The sequence below is a fragment of the Eublepharis macularius genome, chromosome 3 (genome assembly GCF_028583425.1).
Source record: "Eublepharis macularius isolate TG4126 chromosome 3, MPM_Emac_v1.0, whole genome shotgun sequence".
Classification (NCBI taxonomy): domain Eukaryota; kingdom Metazoa; phylum Chordata; class Lepidosauria; order Squamata; family Eublepharidae; genus Eublepharis; species Eublepharis macularius.
The window spans coordinates 84,131,125-84,149,899 of NC_072792.1; the positions used below are offsets into that span (position 1 = coordinate 84,131,125).

General features: G+C 42.6%; 1 protein-coding gene across 1 annotated transcript in view; it reads left to right on the forward strand.

Annotated features, from left to right (window-relative positions):
• TSPAN7 (tetraspanin 7) overlaps positions 1–18,775 on the forward strand; it is a 164,981-nt gene that overhangs the window by 113,027 nt on the left and 33,179 nt on the right. The window contains exon 2 of the mRNA XM_054974152.1: positions 15,966–16,154. Within this exon, the coding sequence (XP_054830127.1) occupies positions 15,966–16,154 (189 nt within the window). The remainder of the gene's footprint in view (positions 1–15,965; positions 16,155–18,775) is intronic.

The following is an 18,775-nucleotide window of genomic DNA, read 5'->3' on the forward strand; positions in this document are numbered from 1 at the left end:
TAGAAATTAGGATGTGTTGAGGGCTCAAAGGATTCTAATCTTTTCTGACTGATTGTAAGCAGAAGGTAGCACAGAAATGATGTGAAATCTGCTGCTAGGGATTGATCTTTTGGGGTTCCATAAGGATTAGTGTTCATTGTCCATCTGCTGTGCAGTCCCACATGAGACTGCGCATATGCAGACCTGCTGAACAGCAAGGGTTTTTAAGCTTTTAAATCCGCTAGGGGGTGCTTGTCTCTTCAGAGTGCATGCACGGCATTTCCCGCTGGAGCTGAATGTGCTTCTGGGAGACGGCACCCCTTACCCTCAGTTCCCGTTTCACCGCCAAACAAAGAGGTTCTTCAGCATTCTCGCTCCTTCGTAGCCTGTGATCTTCAGCGTATGGCTATCTCCAGGGGCCTCAATCATCATTCTATCCTGGAAGAAAAAGCAACTATGTCTGTGAAAGCCTTATTTAAAAGGTGCACTACTTGTGCAACTAAGATGACAAGAATGGGTGGCTATTCCATATGTCTCATATGCCTTGGGGAGGGACACAATGTCTCAGTGTGTGGACACTGCCAGAAGTTTACCCCAAAGGCCAGAGCCAAACAAGCCACCAGGCTCAAGGCACTCTTATGAGAACGGACCCTCAGACCCTCTGATCCCCCTCCGGGCAAGCTGACAGAGTTTCCCATGTCATTGGAACTTTCTGATCGACCAACGTCAGGTTCAACTTTGACGTCGAATGCAAAACCATGATGGGGAGGGTAAAGGGTGCTGTCTCCCAGAAGCACACTCGATTTCAGCGGTAAACGGTATGCATGCACTGGAGAGAAAGGTGCCCCCTAGTGGATTTAAAAGCTAAAAAACCCTCGCCATTCAGCAGGCCTGTGCAGGTGCAGTCCCATGTGTGTCTGCACCAAAGACGTCAGTGAACAACAATTACAATGTGTAACTCTGTTTTATATCTGATGCTTTTAAATATCTGTGTCAGGCTGGTAAATGAGGTCATTTAGAAATTTCAGGTTTGTGTGTCTTCAGTATGCTGATGACTAACCATTTTATATTTCTTTAAGTAAGCCCCCAATAGTCTGTTTTTGTTTTGGGCTGGTATCTGGATGCTATGGTCAGGTACCTGAGAGAAAACAAGCTAACACTAAATCCAGAAAATGGTGTTGATGATGACTGGTGATACTGATGTTCTGTAAGAAATTGTGCTGCCTACTTGGCACAGGACGATGAGACTGGTGTATTTAGAGAAGGAGCTCTTTGAGCAGCAATGTAATAACAGAGAAGGGACATTTGGAACTTGATTGCTGTTGTTTTGGCAAAGTGCTAAAGATGAGGAGATGGATATATTAAAATTACTGTTCCTTATATATGTATATTAGGCAGATTGTATTTTATGGAACTATTAGCTATGAGATTTCCTTTCAACTTTGTACTTATCCTGGAAATGTGCTCTTCTAATTTTGGCTTAACTTTCACTCACTTTATTTCCTCATTTTTTCTACATCTGAGAAGTCAAAGTGCTTGTATTAGGTCAAGATTCTTGATTCTCCTGCTACGTACCCTCTTTAAGAGACATTATACAATAGTGGTCAGCATGTCAGACTAGGACTGGGGAGACCCAGGTTCAGGGACTGTTCAGCAAAGCTCACTGATTACCGGTCACAATCTTTAGCTCTACTTCATAGAAGTGCTGTGAAAATAAAATGGGGAACAATTGTAACCATAGAATGAGATACTGTTCAACTGAATGGGGACCTTTGAGGGTGGTTCAAGATCTGAGATAGAAGTAAGAAGATATGTAAATATTGTGCTTACCTTGATTGTTCATTTGGAGAAGAGAGAACTGAGTTTTACAGCTTTTATGTAATAGTTTTTGTTTTTTAAAAGCAAATGCACAAGCCAAGCACCGTTGCAGGTACAGAGACACTCTTACAGGGCAGCTGTTCTGCTACCTCACATCAGAACTCCAGAGAGCAATCCTGCACAGCTGGATGCTTTCAGTCAATTTTCAGCAGTGCCATTCTCTGCTTCTCTCTCTCTGTCTTCGAAGCGAAAATTGATGTCTCTTCACTCCTCTGCCCCCTCCTTTTAGCTGGGAGGGATCACTGTCCCCAATCCCTGATAGATGCTTGAACAGAGCCAATAGGGAGCTATATCTAACTATTATTCTGCACTGAGAAAACATACACAGTAGTTAAGAAATATTAATATTATTTTATCATAAGCTCTAGTCCCATTCACAGTTATCAGACAGCAGTTTCATAATATCCTGAAACAGAGAATCGTAGTGACTTCACAGGGCCATCTGGCATCAGTAAATGTCTCCTGAATAATGGTGCCATTGAGAATGCTTTCCTGAGAGTAAGTCTTGTGGAGTAGACGTCAGTAGGATACTGGGTAGACTTTTTAGGATTGTACTGTAAAACACTTTAGTCTTAGCTGTCATTTTAATTACTTGTACCATGACCCTAAGAATGTTTACTTTAAAGTAAGCTTCTCTGAGTTCAGTGGAACTTATTCTGCATTGGATGCCAACTTAACCTGCAACACTTAGCACAAATTCTTGGAGGTAGCTCCAGTGAACTCAGTGAAACATAACTTCTAAGCATTCATGTATAGACTGTGATCTTAAACCCACAGTATAGACTGTGATCTTAAACCCTCAGTGAGGTTATTTGCAAATAATATTAGGTATTGGTATGTAAACACAGTTTTCTGTTTCTGTACTTATAATGTCTATTTTTATATCTTGACACCCTATAATGATTTCATACAAAACAAGTTTGCAGCAATGGAAACTCATAGAATGGAATTGTGGCAGTCAGCCCTAAAGCCCTGACTATCCTCCAGGGGTTTGAACCAGTCCTTGTAGTTTAAGTTTGCAAATCCAAGTGATTTCCAGCTAATCACAATCCATGGAACTCTATTTTAAGGGAGGCGTGGAGCCAGCCTCATCTTAATGCGTGAAAAGAGATACTTTCTCCCTCAGACAGGGTAATTGCAGCCCTGGATAAGAGCATCAGCTTAGTCAGGATTTTTATTTTGGCTTCTAGTTAGGATTTGAGGTCAGATTATGGAAGGAAACTTGTTTTTAGTAAATAAACAAACGCCTTATGAAAGGCCCGTCAAATCTAACTTACTGAGTACAGATTCTATGAGCAGTGTGCTGTATGGAATGGGCCTACATCTTTAGTGTGTTACACCTTTCTATAAATATTTGTCTTGTCCGTCAAGTCAAAATAGATGTGAAAAGGAGTTTATATTGACCTCATAATTAAGTATGATATTATTCTTGTTGGGTCACAAATAAGAATGCTTTAGGTAACACAAAACTTACACACTACCAACCCATTAGATAAAGCCACAAGTCCAGATGGCAGGTACCTTAGAAGTCTCCCTTGCCTCTCTTCCCCCTGCCCCAATCCTATCCTGGTTGCTGCCATGGTAGTTTTGCAGAATGGAATTCTCCAACACAACTGTGAGAGCCAGTTTGGTGTAGTGGTCAAGAGTGGTAGGACTCTAGTCTGGAGAACCAGGTTTGATTCCCCACTCCTCTGCTTGAAGCCAGCTGGGTGACCTTGGATCAGTCACAACCCTCTCAGAGCTCTCTCAGCCCCACCCATCTCACAATGTTGTTATTGTCATGAGGATAATAACACCCTTCGTAAACTGCTCTGAGTGTGGCATTAAGTTATCCTGAATGGCAACATATAAATCTATTATAAGGGCAATATATAAATCTATATTATTATTATATTATTATTTGAATTATCTGAAACAGTCAACAATAAGCAGAGGTCACATGTTATTATCGATTGGCCTTACTAAGCTGATACAAATTTCCACCGGCAACCTAAGTATCAACCAGATATTAGCGTAATATGTATGCTGTTCCAAGTAGTGCCGTCTTTTGCAGTTCTGTAGGAGTTGTGTTAGAAAGCTGCTATTTTTCCATATGTATTGCAAAGTTTTTCAAGATGGTTCCAAGTGCCCCCATGACAATGGGGACTACTGTTGCATTCTTCTTCCATAGTTGGGTGGCTGCCAGATCTCTATATTTACAGTGCAATCCTAAGAAGTTTTACTCCAGTCTAAGCCCATTGAAATCATTGAGCTTAGACTGGAGTAATTTTGCTTAGGATTGCACTGTCAATCATTTTTTCTTGTTCTTTTTCTTCGACTCTGGCATCCCCAGGAATTGCAATGTCGATTATCCAGACTTCTCAATTTTCCACGATTGTTATGTCTCGTGTATTATGTTCAAGGTGCTGATCAGTTTGAATTCTGAAATCCCATAAGTTCTTGCCTTGTTCATTTTCTAGCACCTTTTCCACCTGATGTTCCCATGAATTCTTTGATACTGGCAAGTTGTACTTTTTACACAATGACCAATGAATCAGCTTTGCGACCCTGTCATGTCTAGCTTTGTAGTCGGTTTGTGCAATTTTGCTGCATTCAGAGATAAGGTGGGACACAGTTTCATCTTTTTCCTAGCAAAGTCGACATTTTGGATTTTGTCGAAGGCTTTCACGGCCGGAGAACGATGGTTGTTGGGGGTTTTCCGGGCTGTATTGCCGTGGTCTTGGCATTGTAGTTCCTGACGTTTCGCCAGCAGCTGTGGCTGGCATCTTCAGAGGTGTAGCACCTCTGGGTGCTACACCTCTGAAGATGCCAGCCACAGCTGCTGGCGAAACGTCAGGAACTACAATGCCAAGACCACGGCAATACAGCCCGGAAAACCCCCAACAACCATTTTGGATTTCCACTAATTTTCTGAATTTTGGCTTTCATAACATTCGTTTGCAATGCTTGTTCTTGTGCTGCGAAGATCAGACCTTCAGTTTCTTTCTTGATTGTACCCATCTTCAACCATGCCCAAGTTAGGCTGTTGTCACTTTTTCCTTCAATATTTTTTAGAAGTTGCCCATGTAAGGGTTTGTTCTTCCGGCCATTTAATCTATTCTCAAACATTTTCTTCTTGTATTCAGCCTTTGTTTTGGTTGTTTTTAATGTTCTCTGTTTTCACAGCCTAAAGTAATTTTTCTGTACTTCTACTGATATAATCATTCAGGCTTCTCTTTTCTTCTTCCACTACCTGATGTACTTGTAACAGTCCTCTTCCACCAATCTTTCGTGGTAAATATAGCCTGTCAACATCACTTTTTGGGTGTAAAGAGTGATGCATGTTCATTAGTTTTCGCATTTTTCGATCCAATTTTTCTAAATTGCTTTGTGTCCAGTCTATTATTCCAGCTGGATATCTAATCACTGGAATTGCCCAGGTATTTATGGCCTTGATTGTATTTCCACTATTTAATTTGACTTCAGAATGTTTAGTCCTCTCTTGATATATTCTTTCTGAGTCAGTTCTTTTACTTTCACATGCAGGATGTTATCTGATTCTAATATTCCAAGATATTTATCATTTTCCTGGTTTGATCATGATTTCATAATGTTTCCATTTTCAAGTTCTATTCCGTCAATATTTTTTACTTTTCCCCACTGCATGGAGAGTACTGCACATTTGTCTAAGCCAAATTTTATTTGCATATCATCACTGTACCTTTTCACCATATTAATCAAAGATTCAAGTTCAGTGGGACTCTGCATACAATTTCAAATCATCCATGTTTTCCCAGCCTGATCAGAAATATAACAACCCATTTTTGTTTTCTCTAGGACCATTGTCAAGGGGATTAATGAGATGTTGAATAATAAAGGTGACAAGGAAATATGCCTTGAAATATACCTCTTTTGATGCAAACTTCCCCAATTTCTTCACCATAGGCCATTAACATGATTTTCCATTTTCACATATTTTCCTTAAGGAACAGCTTGATGTTTTTACTAATTCCAAAAATTTCCAGGCAGGTATTAATCCAACTGTGTGGCAGTGAATCAAATGCTTTTTTGTAGTCAATCCATGCCATATTCAAATTCGTCTTTCTTCTTGAATTTTTCTTTTTTTTTTAATATTTTTTTTAATTTTTAATTGCTAACATCAAAAACTACAAAAGGGAAAAAGGGAACAAGGGGAAAAGAAAGAAACATATAAAAAACACACACTACATCTACAAGTATTGCATTCCCTTCATAATACAATTATTTAAAGTTAAACTTTCTAATATGCTATTAGATTGGTAGATCTTATAAAATACGAACTACAGCCAGGATCAGGTCTTCTTCCCCCCCCTGCGTCTCGGTCGCAGTTCTCTCTGCGCAGCTACAGTAGCTGCGCTCACTCCCTCCTCCCCATTCCCCCCTTCAGATTCTAAATCCTCTCCTTGCTGAAACTCTTGATGATTAAACACAAAGTCCCTCAGCTGTGCTTCCGATGTTATCTTGTAGGCTTGGTCTTTATAACTGAACCAGATGCCTTCCGGAAATAACCATTTGTATTTTATTTCACGCTTCCTCAGAAGAGCAGCAAACCTTTTATATTTGAATCTTCTTTTCCGGGCTAAAAATGGAACGTCCTTCAATATCTTAACCTTGTTACCCAGAAAGTCCAAGTCCACATTGTACGAATTATATAAGATGGTGTCCCGAGTCTTCTTAGATGAAAAATCGATAATAATCTCGCGAGGCAGCTGACGCTTTGTTGCATATTTTGAAGATGTCCGGTGGACTTTCAGAATATCGCTTTTTAACTCCTCTTTAGTTGCCTTTGCGAATGACGCCAAAAGTTCCGACACCAAATCCTTTAAATTTTCACTTTTCTGCTCCTTCACATTCTGAAGACGCAAAACCGTCTGAGCACGATCCACTTGTAACCCTATCAATTGATTCTCCAAAAGCTTTACTTCTTTGTTTGTTGCTTTCATGAGTACTGCGTTTTCCCGAGCAGACTGCTCTGCCCCAGACGCTACGTCTTTGATGGTTTTCACTTCGTTCTCAACTGAGCCAACCCTTTGACCAATTTCATTTAGCTTATCAACAAAGGGCTTCATAGCTTCAGCGATCGACTGTTTAACCACCTCTTCAAGAGACTCTCCTTTCCCCTGCAAAGCAGCCGAAACAGATTTGCCCAAAGCAGGGCTCTGCTTTTTCGTCGCCATCTTAGGGGGGGGGAGTCCGCCAACTAAGTTCCAAAACTCAATGAAGGGGAAGATATCCGAATCTTCTTAGCTTCAACTCCCACCAATCCTTCGCATACGCTTGGAATGACAGAAGGGATTCGCTACTTACAGGTTTTCACCTTAAATCTGCTTGTTGCCATTCTCCATGGCCCGGCAGCATGCGATGTGCTGCGCAAGTCTGCCGGCCTCCGTAGGAGCAAACGGACAATTTACCCCCTGCATCGACTTCAGGGGGCTCTTCCCGCAGCGCTCCGGACCCTGACCCCCTCACTGGGAGTCCTGGGGGTTAACCCTCGCAGGTCAACCACCTGGTCAGGCTGCTCGGACGCTTCCTCCCGGACCTGCGGAGAGGAGCATCCGACATGGCTGGGAAAACGAAACTGAATTTCTTCTTGAATTTTTCAGTACCATTTTGTCTATTAGCAGTTAATCTTTAGTGCCTCTTGATTTTTTAAAATTGCCTTTGTGTTCAGTAAGGTACATATCGTTTTCTATTAAATAATCATATACTGATGTTGCTAATATCCCTGTGAAAAATTTGAATGTTGTTGGAAGGCATGTGATTGGGCGGTAATTGCCAGGCTCATTGCCTTTTCCTTCATCCTTCACAATCAAAAATGTGCGGCCTTTTGTAAGCCATTCTTCACTGGTAGAATTTTGAAGCATTTCATTGAATTGCACTGCCATACTTTGATGAAAACTTGTTAGATGCTTTAGCCAAAACCCATGCAATTCATCTGGCCCAGGTGCACTCCAGTTCTTCACATTGTTCGCTTGCCTGGCAACCATTTCATTTGTTATTACCATATCATTCATCCGTTTCCCTTTAAATTCTTTACTAATGTCTTTAATCCATGGGGCTTTTCTGTTATACTCTACTGGGCTTTCCCAAATTTCTTGCCAAAATTTCAGGGCATCTTTATATGGGATGATGTTCTTCTGCACTGTATTTTCTTCCAGTGACTTATAGAATAATCGCTGACCGCTTCAAAATTGCAAATTTTCTTTATACTGCTTTATTCACCCATCATATCTTTCTATTTTCTTTGCTGTTGCTGTTACCTGTTGTTTTAATTCTTCTATGGTTTCAGCAATTGTTTTCCTTTCCAAATCATACTTTTGGCATAGTCCATCTTTTATTCTCTAATTTTTCAATTTCCCATCTTTCAAGTATTTCAGGTCACTGATATCGCCACGTATTTTATTAATCTACTTTTCCAGTCGAATTTTCCATTTTGGTATGTCAGGCTTTTTCTTTTTTGGCAGTTTGTAGCCAGGCTCTGCTGTTATAATAGCAGCTGTACTATACATGCGTTGATTTGTTTCTTTTAATGTGTTGGTTGGAATTATATCAATGACATCATTGGCTACATTCAGTAAAGTTTTCACTTATTTTCTTTGTATTTGATTAATTATAGGCAGTCTTTGTCGCTCACTGCCTTGGCTGACATGACTCAAAAAATTTTCTTTCAGAAATATATGCTGTTCATTCAAATCATTATTATCAGGCTGATCCATAGCTTGTATTTCAGGTACAGCATGTTCTTCCACTGTGGCTTTAGTCTGTTCAGCCGTGATATTTTCCCTTCTTCGGTCATTATTTTTTGTTGTTTCTTTTTTTGCTAGTTTCTCCAATTCTTGCAATTCCAGTTCCGTGAAAACTTTATTCCAAATAATGAACCATCTTTGATCCATTATTCTTTGCTCTGTTATATCTCATTGTGGGTGATTTTTTTTTCCAATTTGCATCATTCTTTTCTGGAAACCATGGGAAGATGGATTTGCCTTATAATAACATTTCATTATTTCTTGATTTTCGGCAGTTGTCCAAGTTTTGCTCTTACTTTGTTCCAGTAGCACTACAGCAGTCTGTCCTGGTTCCTCAACACAATCTGCTGAGCCCTGTAGCCCATTTGTTGACAGGTGTCCAGGAGCCATAGCACCTGCCATGGTCCTTGTTGACCCAGGCGACGACCGATCTGGTATGGATTTCTGTTTATTTTATCTCATCATGATTGATGGTTGTTGGGTGCACTTAGTCTGGCTCCTCAGTCAAGACCTGTCTGGTTTGGGTGACCTTACTGGTAGCAACACTACCACCAGCATAGCGCTCAGCCTCATCGGAGCACACAAGCCCCCACCACCACTGCAAGGTGGCACCCTTGGTCGGGATGATGATGATTATATCTAAGAAGAAACAGCAGATGATTCCCAATACAGTGCTTAAGAGGCTATTTATTTAGATATTTAAAACTTTCCCCCTTAATGTTAATCCGCCCTCCCCTCTCCTCCTCTATATCTGACCAGTTTCTTTTTGCCCTCCATGCATCTGACAAAGAGAACTGTGATTCTCGAAAGCTTATGCTACAATAAAATTGGTTAGTCTTAAAGGTGCTACTGGACTCTTTTTGATTTTACAACATTATTCTCTACCTTCCTTTTATCCTTGCAACAGCAACCTTGTAAGATGGGTTAAACAGAGAGAATGGCTGGCCCAGGGTCATCCAGAAGCTTCCATAGCAGTGTGGGATTCAAACCTAGATCCCCAGTTCCTAATCGGATATTCTAACCACTGTCACACACTAGATGTCTCCCTAAAGACTCAGGCAGGATCCATGACGCTGAATAAGAATAGTAAGGAGAACAGTGCAACTGTGATCTCCAAGTAGGTACATGAGGAAAGCATAGAAGCAGAAGGTAGGGAAGTGAGGCAGGAATTTGGGGAAGAATGGGGTAAGGCAGCTGCATACTGTTGTCAAGATGCAGTGAACAAATAACTGGGATAATGTAGGGCAGAAAACCAGTTGGAAAAGGAGACCAAGTAGTATTGAGGTACAGGCAGCTTAATTTCTTACACTGATTTGAACTAATCATTATATACAAGTCAGTGGCAATGATCCTTACTTATTTGTTACATTGATACTTTATCCTGCCACTAACTCACAAAATAGCTTAATTTTTCACAACAGTCTGGTGAAGTAGGCCATGCTCAGAGCATAGGATCATCATAGATATGTACAAAGGAATATAAGTCACAGGAATATCATAGGTTAGGTTTGAATCTGGGTTCACCCTGTCCATTTCTAATAACTATACTTGGAGCCCTATTCAGGCCTTCTTTGTAGGCTGAACAGATGGGGTGGGTGGGAAGCAAAATTGCACCTCCTATATGTTCAGCAATAGGTTTAAACAGAGCCTAGATGTTTATAACAATATGTTCCACTCCCTTCTCCATGTGTTCAGCCTACACACAAGTGAAGGTGTGAACAAGGCTTGGCCGTCCATCATTCAGGAGTTTAATTAGTAAAGAAAGCCAAACTGCGCTACATTGGGTCTATGAAGTTTAAAGCTAGTAGAGTTAGCCAGCCTGAGCTAAATTCTCAGCTAGCCAGTGTGCTTCAGAGAAATGGCCATATCCATTCAAAATTCAGCTTCTATATTGCCACACCAATGCCCAATACTGAACAACAAACAAGAAATAACATAATTAAATATAAATGCAGAGAACTAACATTTCAACATTTTCCATACTTAGGCTGCTTCCACATGGATGTTTTGCTCTATCTTGGCTACCTTACAGCCACTGTATTTGGGAAGCATCCACATGATGTTATCCTCTTTTTGTCCTGCTTCTGTCTTTTCCCTCTCTTTCCTGTGATATTTCCCAAATGTGGTTTGGTATGATCTTTTTGGAAAGAATACAGTCAAAGCACCTCTGGATGCTGAATAGAAGAGAAGGTGATGTGATATATTGCAACATGGTACAAGTTCCATGTTTCATTTTTAAAGAAGTAAGTTTTTATCCCTTTTTGTTGCAGCATTACAAGGAGAAGTGTACAGTCGGTACCTTTCCCCTTATAACTCTGCTATGAATTGGTACATTGTTGTAGTATACCATTATAATTTTACTGTGCTATAGCAACTTGCCAATTATTGATTTTTTGAAAAGCCAGAAAAAAATGTGCTTGGTTGGCATGGGGTAGAGGAAATGATGGCCATAGGCAGCTGAAGTAAGGGAAGTGCGTGGAAAACTATTGTTTTCTGTTTGCAGCAGCAATACAGCAATAAGAGCAACACAAGAGCAAAACAGCTTTTTCTTTTTACTATTAAATATCAAGCGGGAATAGGTTTGAATTCTGTTTGAGTAGTACAGATGGGAAAATATATACTAGTTATGCTCAATAAGCATATCACCTATTTTAACATTGATAAAGGTTATGTCTTTTGAATTCTGTATTTTAGCAACCCTTGTAGCACATAGTCTTATATTTGTCTTGATTTTCCCTCTTCTTCCCCCTTTTTTCTTTCTGTACCCTTTTTTGTTCTAATAAAATTAAAATTAATTTTAAAAAAACCAAGAGCAATACAGCAATAAGAGCAACACAAGGAATCAACTCTGTGTGGAAGCAGCCTGATTTTTCTGCTTTTTTCCCGGGGGTCTTCACATCTGTAGTTATTGCTACCATGAAACCTAATCTTAAACTCTTCACAGTTGTCCGGGGTCTGGGTCCCAGCCCCCAGACTTGGTAAGAGGGAACAGCAGGTCAACCAGGCTGACGGGCAAACAGAGGGGGCAGCCAGCAGGTCAACTGGTCAGCCAGCAGGCAGCAGGTCAACCGGTCAGCCAGCAGGCAGAGGGGGCAGCAGGTCAACCCCTCCCATGGGCAAATGGAGCCAGAACCTGCCGGGGGCAAGGGGCAAAAGCCTAGGGCCTCAGGAGGCAGGGGGAGACAGAGAGAGGCCAGCGAGTCCCACTCCCCTAGGGAAGGAAAGGGGACTAAGCAAGGCGGAAGGGGGCAAGGGCAGAGGCATTGGGAGCCCAGCAGTCACCCACCCAAAGACCTTACCTGAGGAGGAGAAGCAGCAGCAGCCCCAACAACCCAAAGCCACGCCCCAGCTAGAAAATAGTAGCCTGGCCCAGGAGTTGCCAAAAGCCAAGCCACTCCAGGTGGGGCTGTTGGAGGCACTCTGCAGGAAGCCCTGGGCAACCAGCCAAGGAGCCGCAGCTGGACCCACCTTCAGCCATCAGCTCAGCCAGGGAGGCCGGGCTGCTAGCCAGGGGACTGCAGCTGGACAGGCCTTCAGCAATCAGCCAAGGCAGGGAGGCTGGGCAGCCAGGGAACAAGGCACAGCTGGTGCTGGTCAGTGGGGCCAGATCAGCTACCCCAGCTGCAACTGCTTGGTGCAGCCCAAGACCAGGCTGGAAGAGGGGTGGGGCAGTAGAAGGAAGCCCTATAAAAGCTGGCTGGGAAGAGCCCTGTGGTGGGGGAGTGAGGAGTGAGAGCAGTGAGAGCAGTGAGAGCAGTGAGAGCAGTGAGAGCAGTGAGATGCAGGGGTGAAGGCTTGGAGGAGAGTTCTGGAAGGAGGAGATGAAGGAGGACGCAGAGGGTAAGCAGGCCAGGTTGAGCAGGCCAGCGAGTGGACTGAGAGGGAGTCTGGGTGAGGTATACCGCCCCTCCTTCCACAGAGCAGGGTCCTGCAGAATCCCTGGCCCCCCTATGACATCAGGAGCAGACCGCCCAGTGCCATGCCCAGCGGCAGCGGCGGCGAGCCCTGACAACAGTTTCTCTAATTTTATTAAATCTATGACATAGTGTTGTAGTATATAAATAAACTAGCAACAGAGCCCGTTGTGTGGAAAATACAATGGGTTCTAGAAAACTGATTCAGTGGGGCCCTGTTGTAGGGCCTTGGGAGGGCCATGCTGCCATGCCTGGCCTCTCGGCTGCCTCCGCGGCCCCTCAGAGGCCTGGCACAGGCAGCAGGGAGGCCTGGCGCAGTAGTGCAGCCCTCCCAAGGCCCTGCAGTGGCCACGGAGGCAGTGGGGAGATCTGGCGCGGCCCTCCCAAGGCCCCGCAGTGGGTACACCACTGAATCCCATAAATGGCAATTGTTTGTGGGATAGATTATAGGAGAGGAATCCTCCATGTTCAGAGGCAATCTATCCCCAAATGCCTATTGCTTGCGGGTTAAATGATGAGAGAGGGCTCTTGGTAGGCAGGTCTAATCATTAGCTACAAACCACGCTAGTTAAGAATAGATTATTCACAGCCATGACAGTCTATCTCTGATATACCTGTTGCTGGAGACACACTGCAAAGGAAGACCACTCACGCAATACTTGATGCTTCCCAAAAGTATCTGGCTGACCACTGCTGGAAATAGAAAGCTAGTCTTAGAGCTTGCAGGTCCGTTGTTCTCTGAACGCTCCTGTACTTTTTAAAGCATCGTGGCACAGCTGTGGCTTCGCCTCTTATTTGAAGAGCCACATGGGATGAAAGAGCTTCAGTGCCTGGTGTCAGTGCCTGCCATACCTGTAAATGTATTTCTATTGGGGGGATGGGTAGCAGGGTAGCTTTCCTTCTTCACTGTATCTTGCTTTGCTTGGGCCGAGTGGTGTTATCAGTGCAGCTGGAGTGGCATGGGAACAGATCTTGGGAATTTCAGCTCTGCATCTCTTTCAGGACTTCCGCGCCAACTTCAACTGACTCTTGTTTGGACTGGGGGGAGGGGACTGGAAGTATGACCTCTCAGAGAAGACTTGGCTTTGGCGTTCCAGGCAATTACTCTGTACTCATGCACTACTAGGGAGCATTATCTAATAAAGACCTTTAACTCATACAACCATGTTTGATGAAGTGGAGAGTCTGAGAGAATCCCCTAGCCAGGCCTGACACCTGGCAGCTCTTAAAGGTACAGGAGCCCTTGCTAGGAATTCTGCCCAAGCCCCTGTAGTCATGCACCCCCCGGCAAAGGAGCTCAAAGCTTGTCCCCCACTGCTGCCAGCCTGCAGATCTGTTCGGGAATGTCTGATCTGCGAGAAGAGGGAAGGGAGGGCTTGGCTGGGCAGGGCCGTCATGGATCCTGCGCTGTTCAGAGCAAGCCCGGAACCTCCACCACTGCCCTTTGTCCCAGCAGCAGCACCCCTTCCTCAGCCCTCTTCCCCCACTGGAAGCAGAGATGGGAGTGGGGGATTCTCCTCCAAAGACCCCTCACCCTACTCCCCTTGCTGCTGGGCACAGCGGGTGCTGCCAGGCAGGACTTGCAAAGTGAGCCCTCCCTGTTGGCACCTCTCTAGCCTGGAGTGGCAGTGCGGCCTTTCCCGTCGCATGGCTATGCCGGGCCTTCCCACTGTGTTGCCAACAACTCACTTTTTATCTCCATGGAGGGGTCTGCAAGTGCGCTTGCAGGGGCATAAAAAACGAGTTGTCGCCAATATGGCTCAGCTTTTCTATAGTAGGATATGAAGTAACTCTGGTTGTTGTCATCACAACAAAAAAGTAACCTCTAACTGACTTAGGTATTCTGAACTGGGTGGAAAGGTGGCTTAGAAATACTATAAATAAATCCTAACCTAACTTTCTCCCAGTTTATCATAATTTCATTATTGCTTTAAAAAGCTCCATTTAATGAATACTGGAGCCAGTATAAAAAGCAACTGTTTTAGAAATGAACTCATCTACCTTCACTGAATGGTGTAATATTAACATATAAACTAGAAATGACAAGAATTACACACTCATGCATATTTATGACCTGTAACAGATTATTCTTCTGAACAAGCTTTATACTTATGGGGACTGCTGAAAGACTTTACAATAAAATCATTGCTGAAAATTCTAGGCACCACAATGAAATTTCTAGGCAATCTAGTGACCTGGGTCTAGGATTCGTTGAGCCTTGCAGTAGATGATAGTGAACTTGATAGAAAAATGGTTTGACTCACTTTAAGGCAGCTTTGTGTGTTCATTTTATAAAGTTGAAAAAGTTTACTGAATGTTTAACTCCCTAAGAGGGCCTCTACTGTTTTATTTATTTATGCCATTTATTGTCCACCTTTCTCACTGAGACTCAAGGCGGATTACACAGTATGAGATTAGTACAATCAGTATCAAGTACATTTCAATACAGTATCAAGGACATTTCCATAAAGAATGCCATAGGCAGGGCTGGTGCGCCCATTGAGGCCAGGTAGGCAGTGGCCTCAGGGCACGGGGTGCCCGGAGGGGGCGCCGGAGGAGGCGTGGGGGGCAGGAGTGCACGCCACGGAGCTGCAGCCTCCTAGCCCTCCTGCCTCATGCTGCCGCCAGCATACACCCCTGGCTGGGCGCAGCAGCCGCGGGCAGGTGTCTGTGGCAGTGCAGGGCAACCAAGCGGGAGAGCTTGGAGGCCACCTGCGTGCCATCCCAGCCGTCCGCCGCAGCGATCGGGCCGATGGCGTGCGTGCACCCGTGATGACATCATGCAGGCCGGTGTGTGTGCGCATGCGCGTGTGGGGGTGCCCGGCCTGCTGGCTGGCTGTGTGCACTGAAAACCCTGGCGCCGCTGCTGGCCATAGGGTAAATAGATACAAGTTTAAAAGACATAATATTAGCAAGAATCCAATGCAGAGTAGAAAAAATTCTGAAACAGAACATAATCAATTCTAAGACTAACATTAGACAACATGGAGCACAGGTGGTACATAGGAGTACATGTTTAAAGCAACAGATAATATGTAAGACAATATAGTGATGAAGTCTATGGTCCCTAACTCATTTGCGAAGCATCTGAGACCCAGTCCCAACAATACAGCCCTCCCATTTGAGTAAAAAGCCTTTTTGAATAGTTCAGTTTTGCATCGTTTACGAAAAGCCAGGAGAGTGGGGGCTCTCCTGACCGTCTTAGGCAGGTCATTCTACAGGTTAGGGGCCACCACTTACTATAAGCAAGTAGCGATTTTGACATTTGGTATACTCCTAAATGGAAGGAATATTTTTGCTATCAGCTCTTGTGTAGTTAATAGGAGCCTTTGATTTTATGCTTCAGTAGCAATTCTGCTGTGTGTTCACTCTTACCTTATATTGTTTCTTATAAGCTCTGATCATGCCTTTTTTATTTCTTATTTCCCAGATAACTGGAGTTACCCTTCTTGCTGTTGGTGTCTGGGGGAAGCTGACTTTAGGCACATATATTTCTCTTATTGCTGAAAACTCCACAAATGCCCCCTATGTTCTCATTGGCACTGGAACCACAATTATTGTTTTTGGCTTGTTTGGGTGCTTTGCCACTTGTCGTGGGAGCCCATGGATGCTGAAACTGGTGAGTATGTTGAAGTAACTGCCGAAATTAGTGTAAGATTTGTTTTTCTTTGTTGAAGTTAAGTAGATGTTAACCTGGTTTCATACATGCATGTAACTTGGTTTCAGACACACACTTAAGTGGGAAATTGTAATTATTTTATAATCATTCACTAAGCACAAGTCCATTTAGGAAGTTCCCACGCCTTTTTGAGGTGTTCGGAGTGATTAATAAGATAATTTTATGCTTTAGAGACAATCTACATATTTAGGGGAGGAAACATGACACTGTCTTTTGGGACTTTCTCACAAATGGAATTGGAGTGGGGGAGGGGTACGTATTAAAAACACCATGCATTTAGAAATACAGCACATCAGATACAAGGGTTCTAGCTTTTTCTTCCTCCTGAGGTACTGTTTTTCTGTATTAAGTAATTGTGGTGGAACATTGAAATCATCTCCTGGTTGTCCGTTCTGTAGTATGAACAGTCCCCCACTTAATGTGTATGTTGACGGTTAAAGGTATAACTTGAGAATCAGCCGTTGAACTGGAAATGTCACCAATTCAAAAATAAGCAAAGAGTTTCATATTCTGGGGCAAGCTGGATGTGTCTCCCTGGTGTTCTTTGATTTATTTTCCAAAAACAGGTTAAAATCTACTTTTGTAAAAATGGGATAGAATTAGGGAGGAATTATGCAAGCTTCAATGCTGTCAGCTATGGTAGAAAAATACTACTTCAGTTTTAAGTTTTTGAAGTCAATTTTAAATAAACTATGAGTGGAAGAAACAGTGAACAATATCTGGGCATTTTCATAGATAACATTAAAAGCCCCTTTAAACTTTCTCATGTTGTTTGTATATGCATGCAAATGAAAGCCAAAAAGCATAAGAGAGTTATTTTTAAATCAAAGGTACACATTTGCATAGACTTTAAATTGCAGATAGGAAGAGCAAAAATAACTGATACTGTCATTCGTGAAAATCTCAGTAAGATACATATCACAAAGGGACAAATACAAGCACGTGCAAATTTGCATCTTGGGTTAACAGGATTGCCTCTGATCATACATAAACATTTTGGCCGCAGTCCTGAGGATCATACAGAAGAGATCAGTGACAGAGTTTTGCAGAATTTACCCTGGCAGCAGCTCCCAGCTAGCTTGCTTCAGTGAGTTGAGACCAGGAAGCCAAATGGCTGCTAGTTAGAAAAAAAACTCTGCAAAAAGTTCCAAGTTTGCACACATTGCTTCCATATGACCTGTGAGATTGCGGCCATCATGTAGAAACAAGTCCCATTGATTTCAATGGAATTTATTGCCACATAATATGTTTATGATTGTGGTTTAGTTTACTGGGTCTTGCTTTTTGGCACTCTTCCATTGAATACAGTGTCCCTCCTAACTTGATGGTGCCAATAGTATCTAAGCTGCGTCTACCCTTTGCGGGGTCTTTCTTCTACAAAAAAAGACGTAAGTGGGCAATAAGTATGCTTGTGCAGTCAGTCAGCAGTGTGAGTTCATGTAGAACAGATATATTAGTAATCTGATCCCAAAGTCATCATAGTTGTTTCAATTTAGTGCACATGATATGAGAAAGGATCAGGGCAAGTGACAATAATTCCTTCTTTTATTCATGTTCGCTATAATCTTATAAGAGTATTATTATCCTCTCCCTTTTTATAAATGTAAGAAAGAATCTTTGTGAGAGTTTTCTACCTACTCTGTATCATTTTTAAAGGCCAGGGTGTGGTTGCACAGGAAGTAAAATTCACAATCCCATTTTGTATGCTGTTTTAAGTTTTATTGACACCATTACCACATTTACTAGGGCCAGTTACTGTTTTAAGGCATATGATTTGCCTACTACAGTTCTGAATTCAACTTGGTAAAACTGAAAATGAAGCCCCAAGATGTGGACTCGTCAATATCCAACCAATAAGGGATGTGTGTGCTAATAAGGTTCCCCATTTCCCAAGCAAATGAAGAAAACAGAGAGGTGTTCAAATTATTCCCCATGAATGAGCCTGGTCAAGAATTTACAACATACACTTGAGTTATTTTCTGCCTAGTAGCCTACTGATCAATATATAAAGAGTAATTTGAGGAAGAAGTAGAATTTCTACTGATACTTCTCTAGGGGGAAATTGATCAAGAACTTCAGAAACTCTCTAGAGCAAGAATTTTTAAAAGAGACTAGAGTATAGGTAAAAAGGGGGAAGCCACGTATCTTAAGAATACTTTGCCAATTTCTGAAAACAGGATCTTGATGATTAAGCTGGCCAACCTTTAGAAAGCAGGGCTAATAGACCAAGTTCTATCACATAAGGACTGCAGTGACTTGTCCTAGGACACTTTATTAGGCAAGAGCAGATCTGTGATTTCTAAGAACCAGTTAAAACATTTCTTTTTTTCTGACAGAATTATCTTTTTTGTTGGCAAAAACATATGGACTATAATGCATAAATGGTGGCAAAAGTGCCAGGATTAGCTTGCTGGTGCTTTTGTATTGGTTTTTTTATTTGTTTACTTCACTTATACTCTGCCTTTCTCCCCAGTGGGGACCCAAGGTGGCTTACATCATTCTCCTCTCCTTCATTTTATCCTCACAGCAACCCTGTGAGGTAGTTTAGTCTGAACATGTGT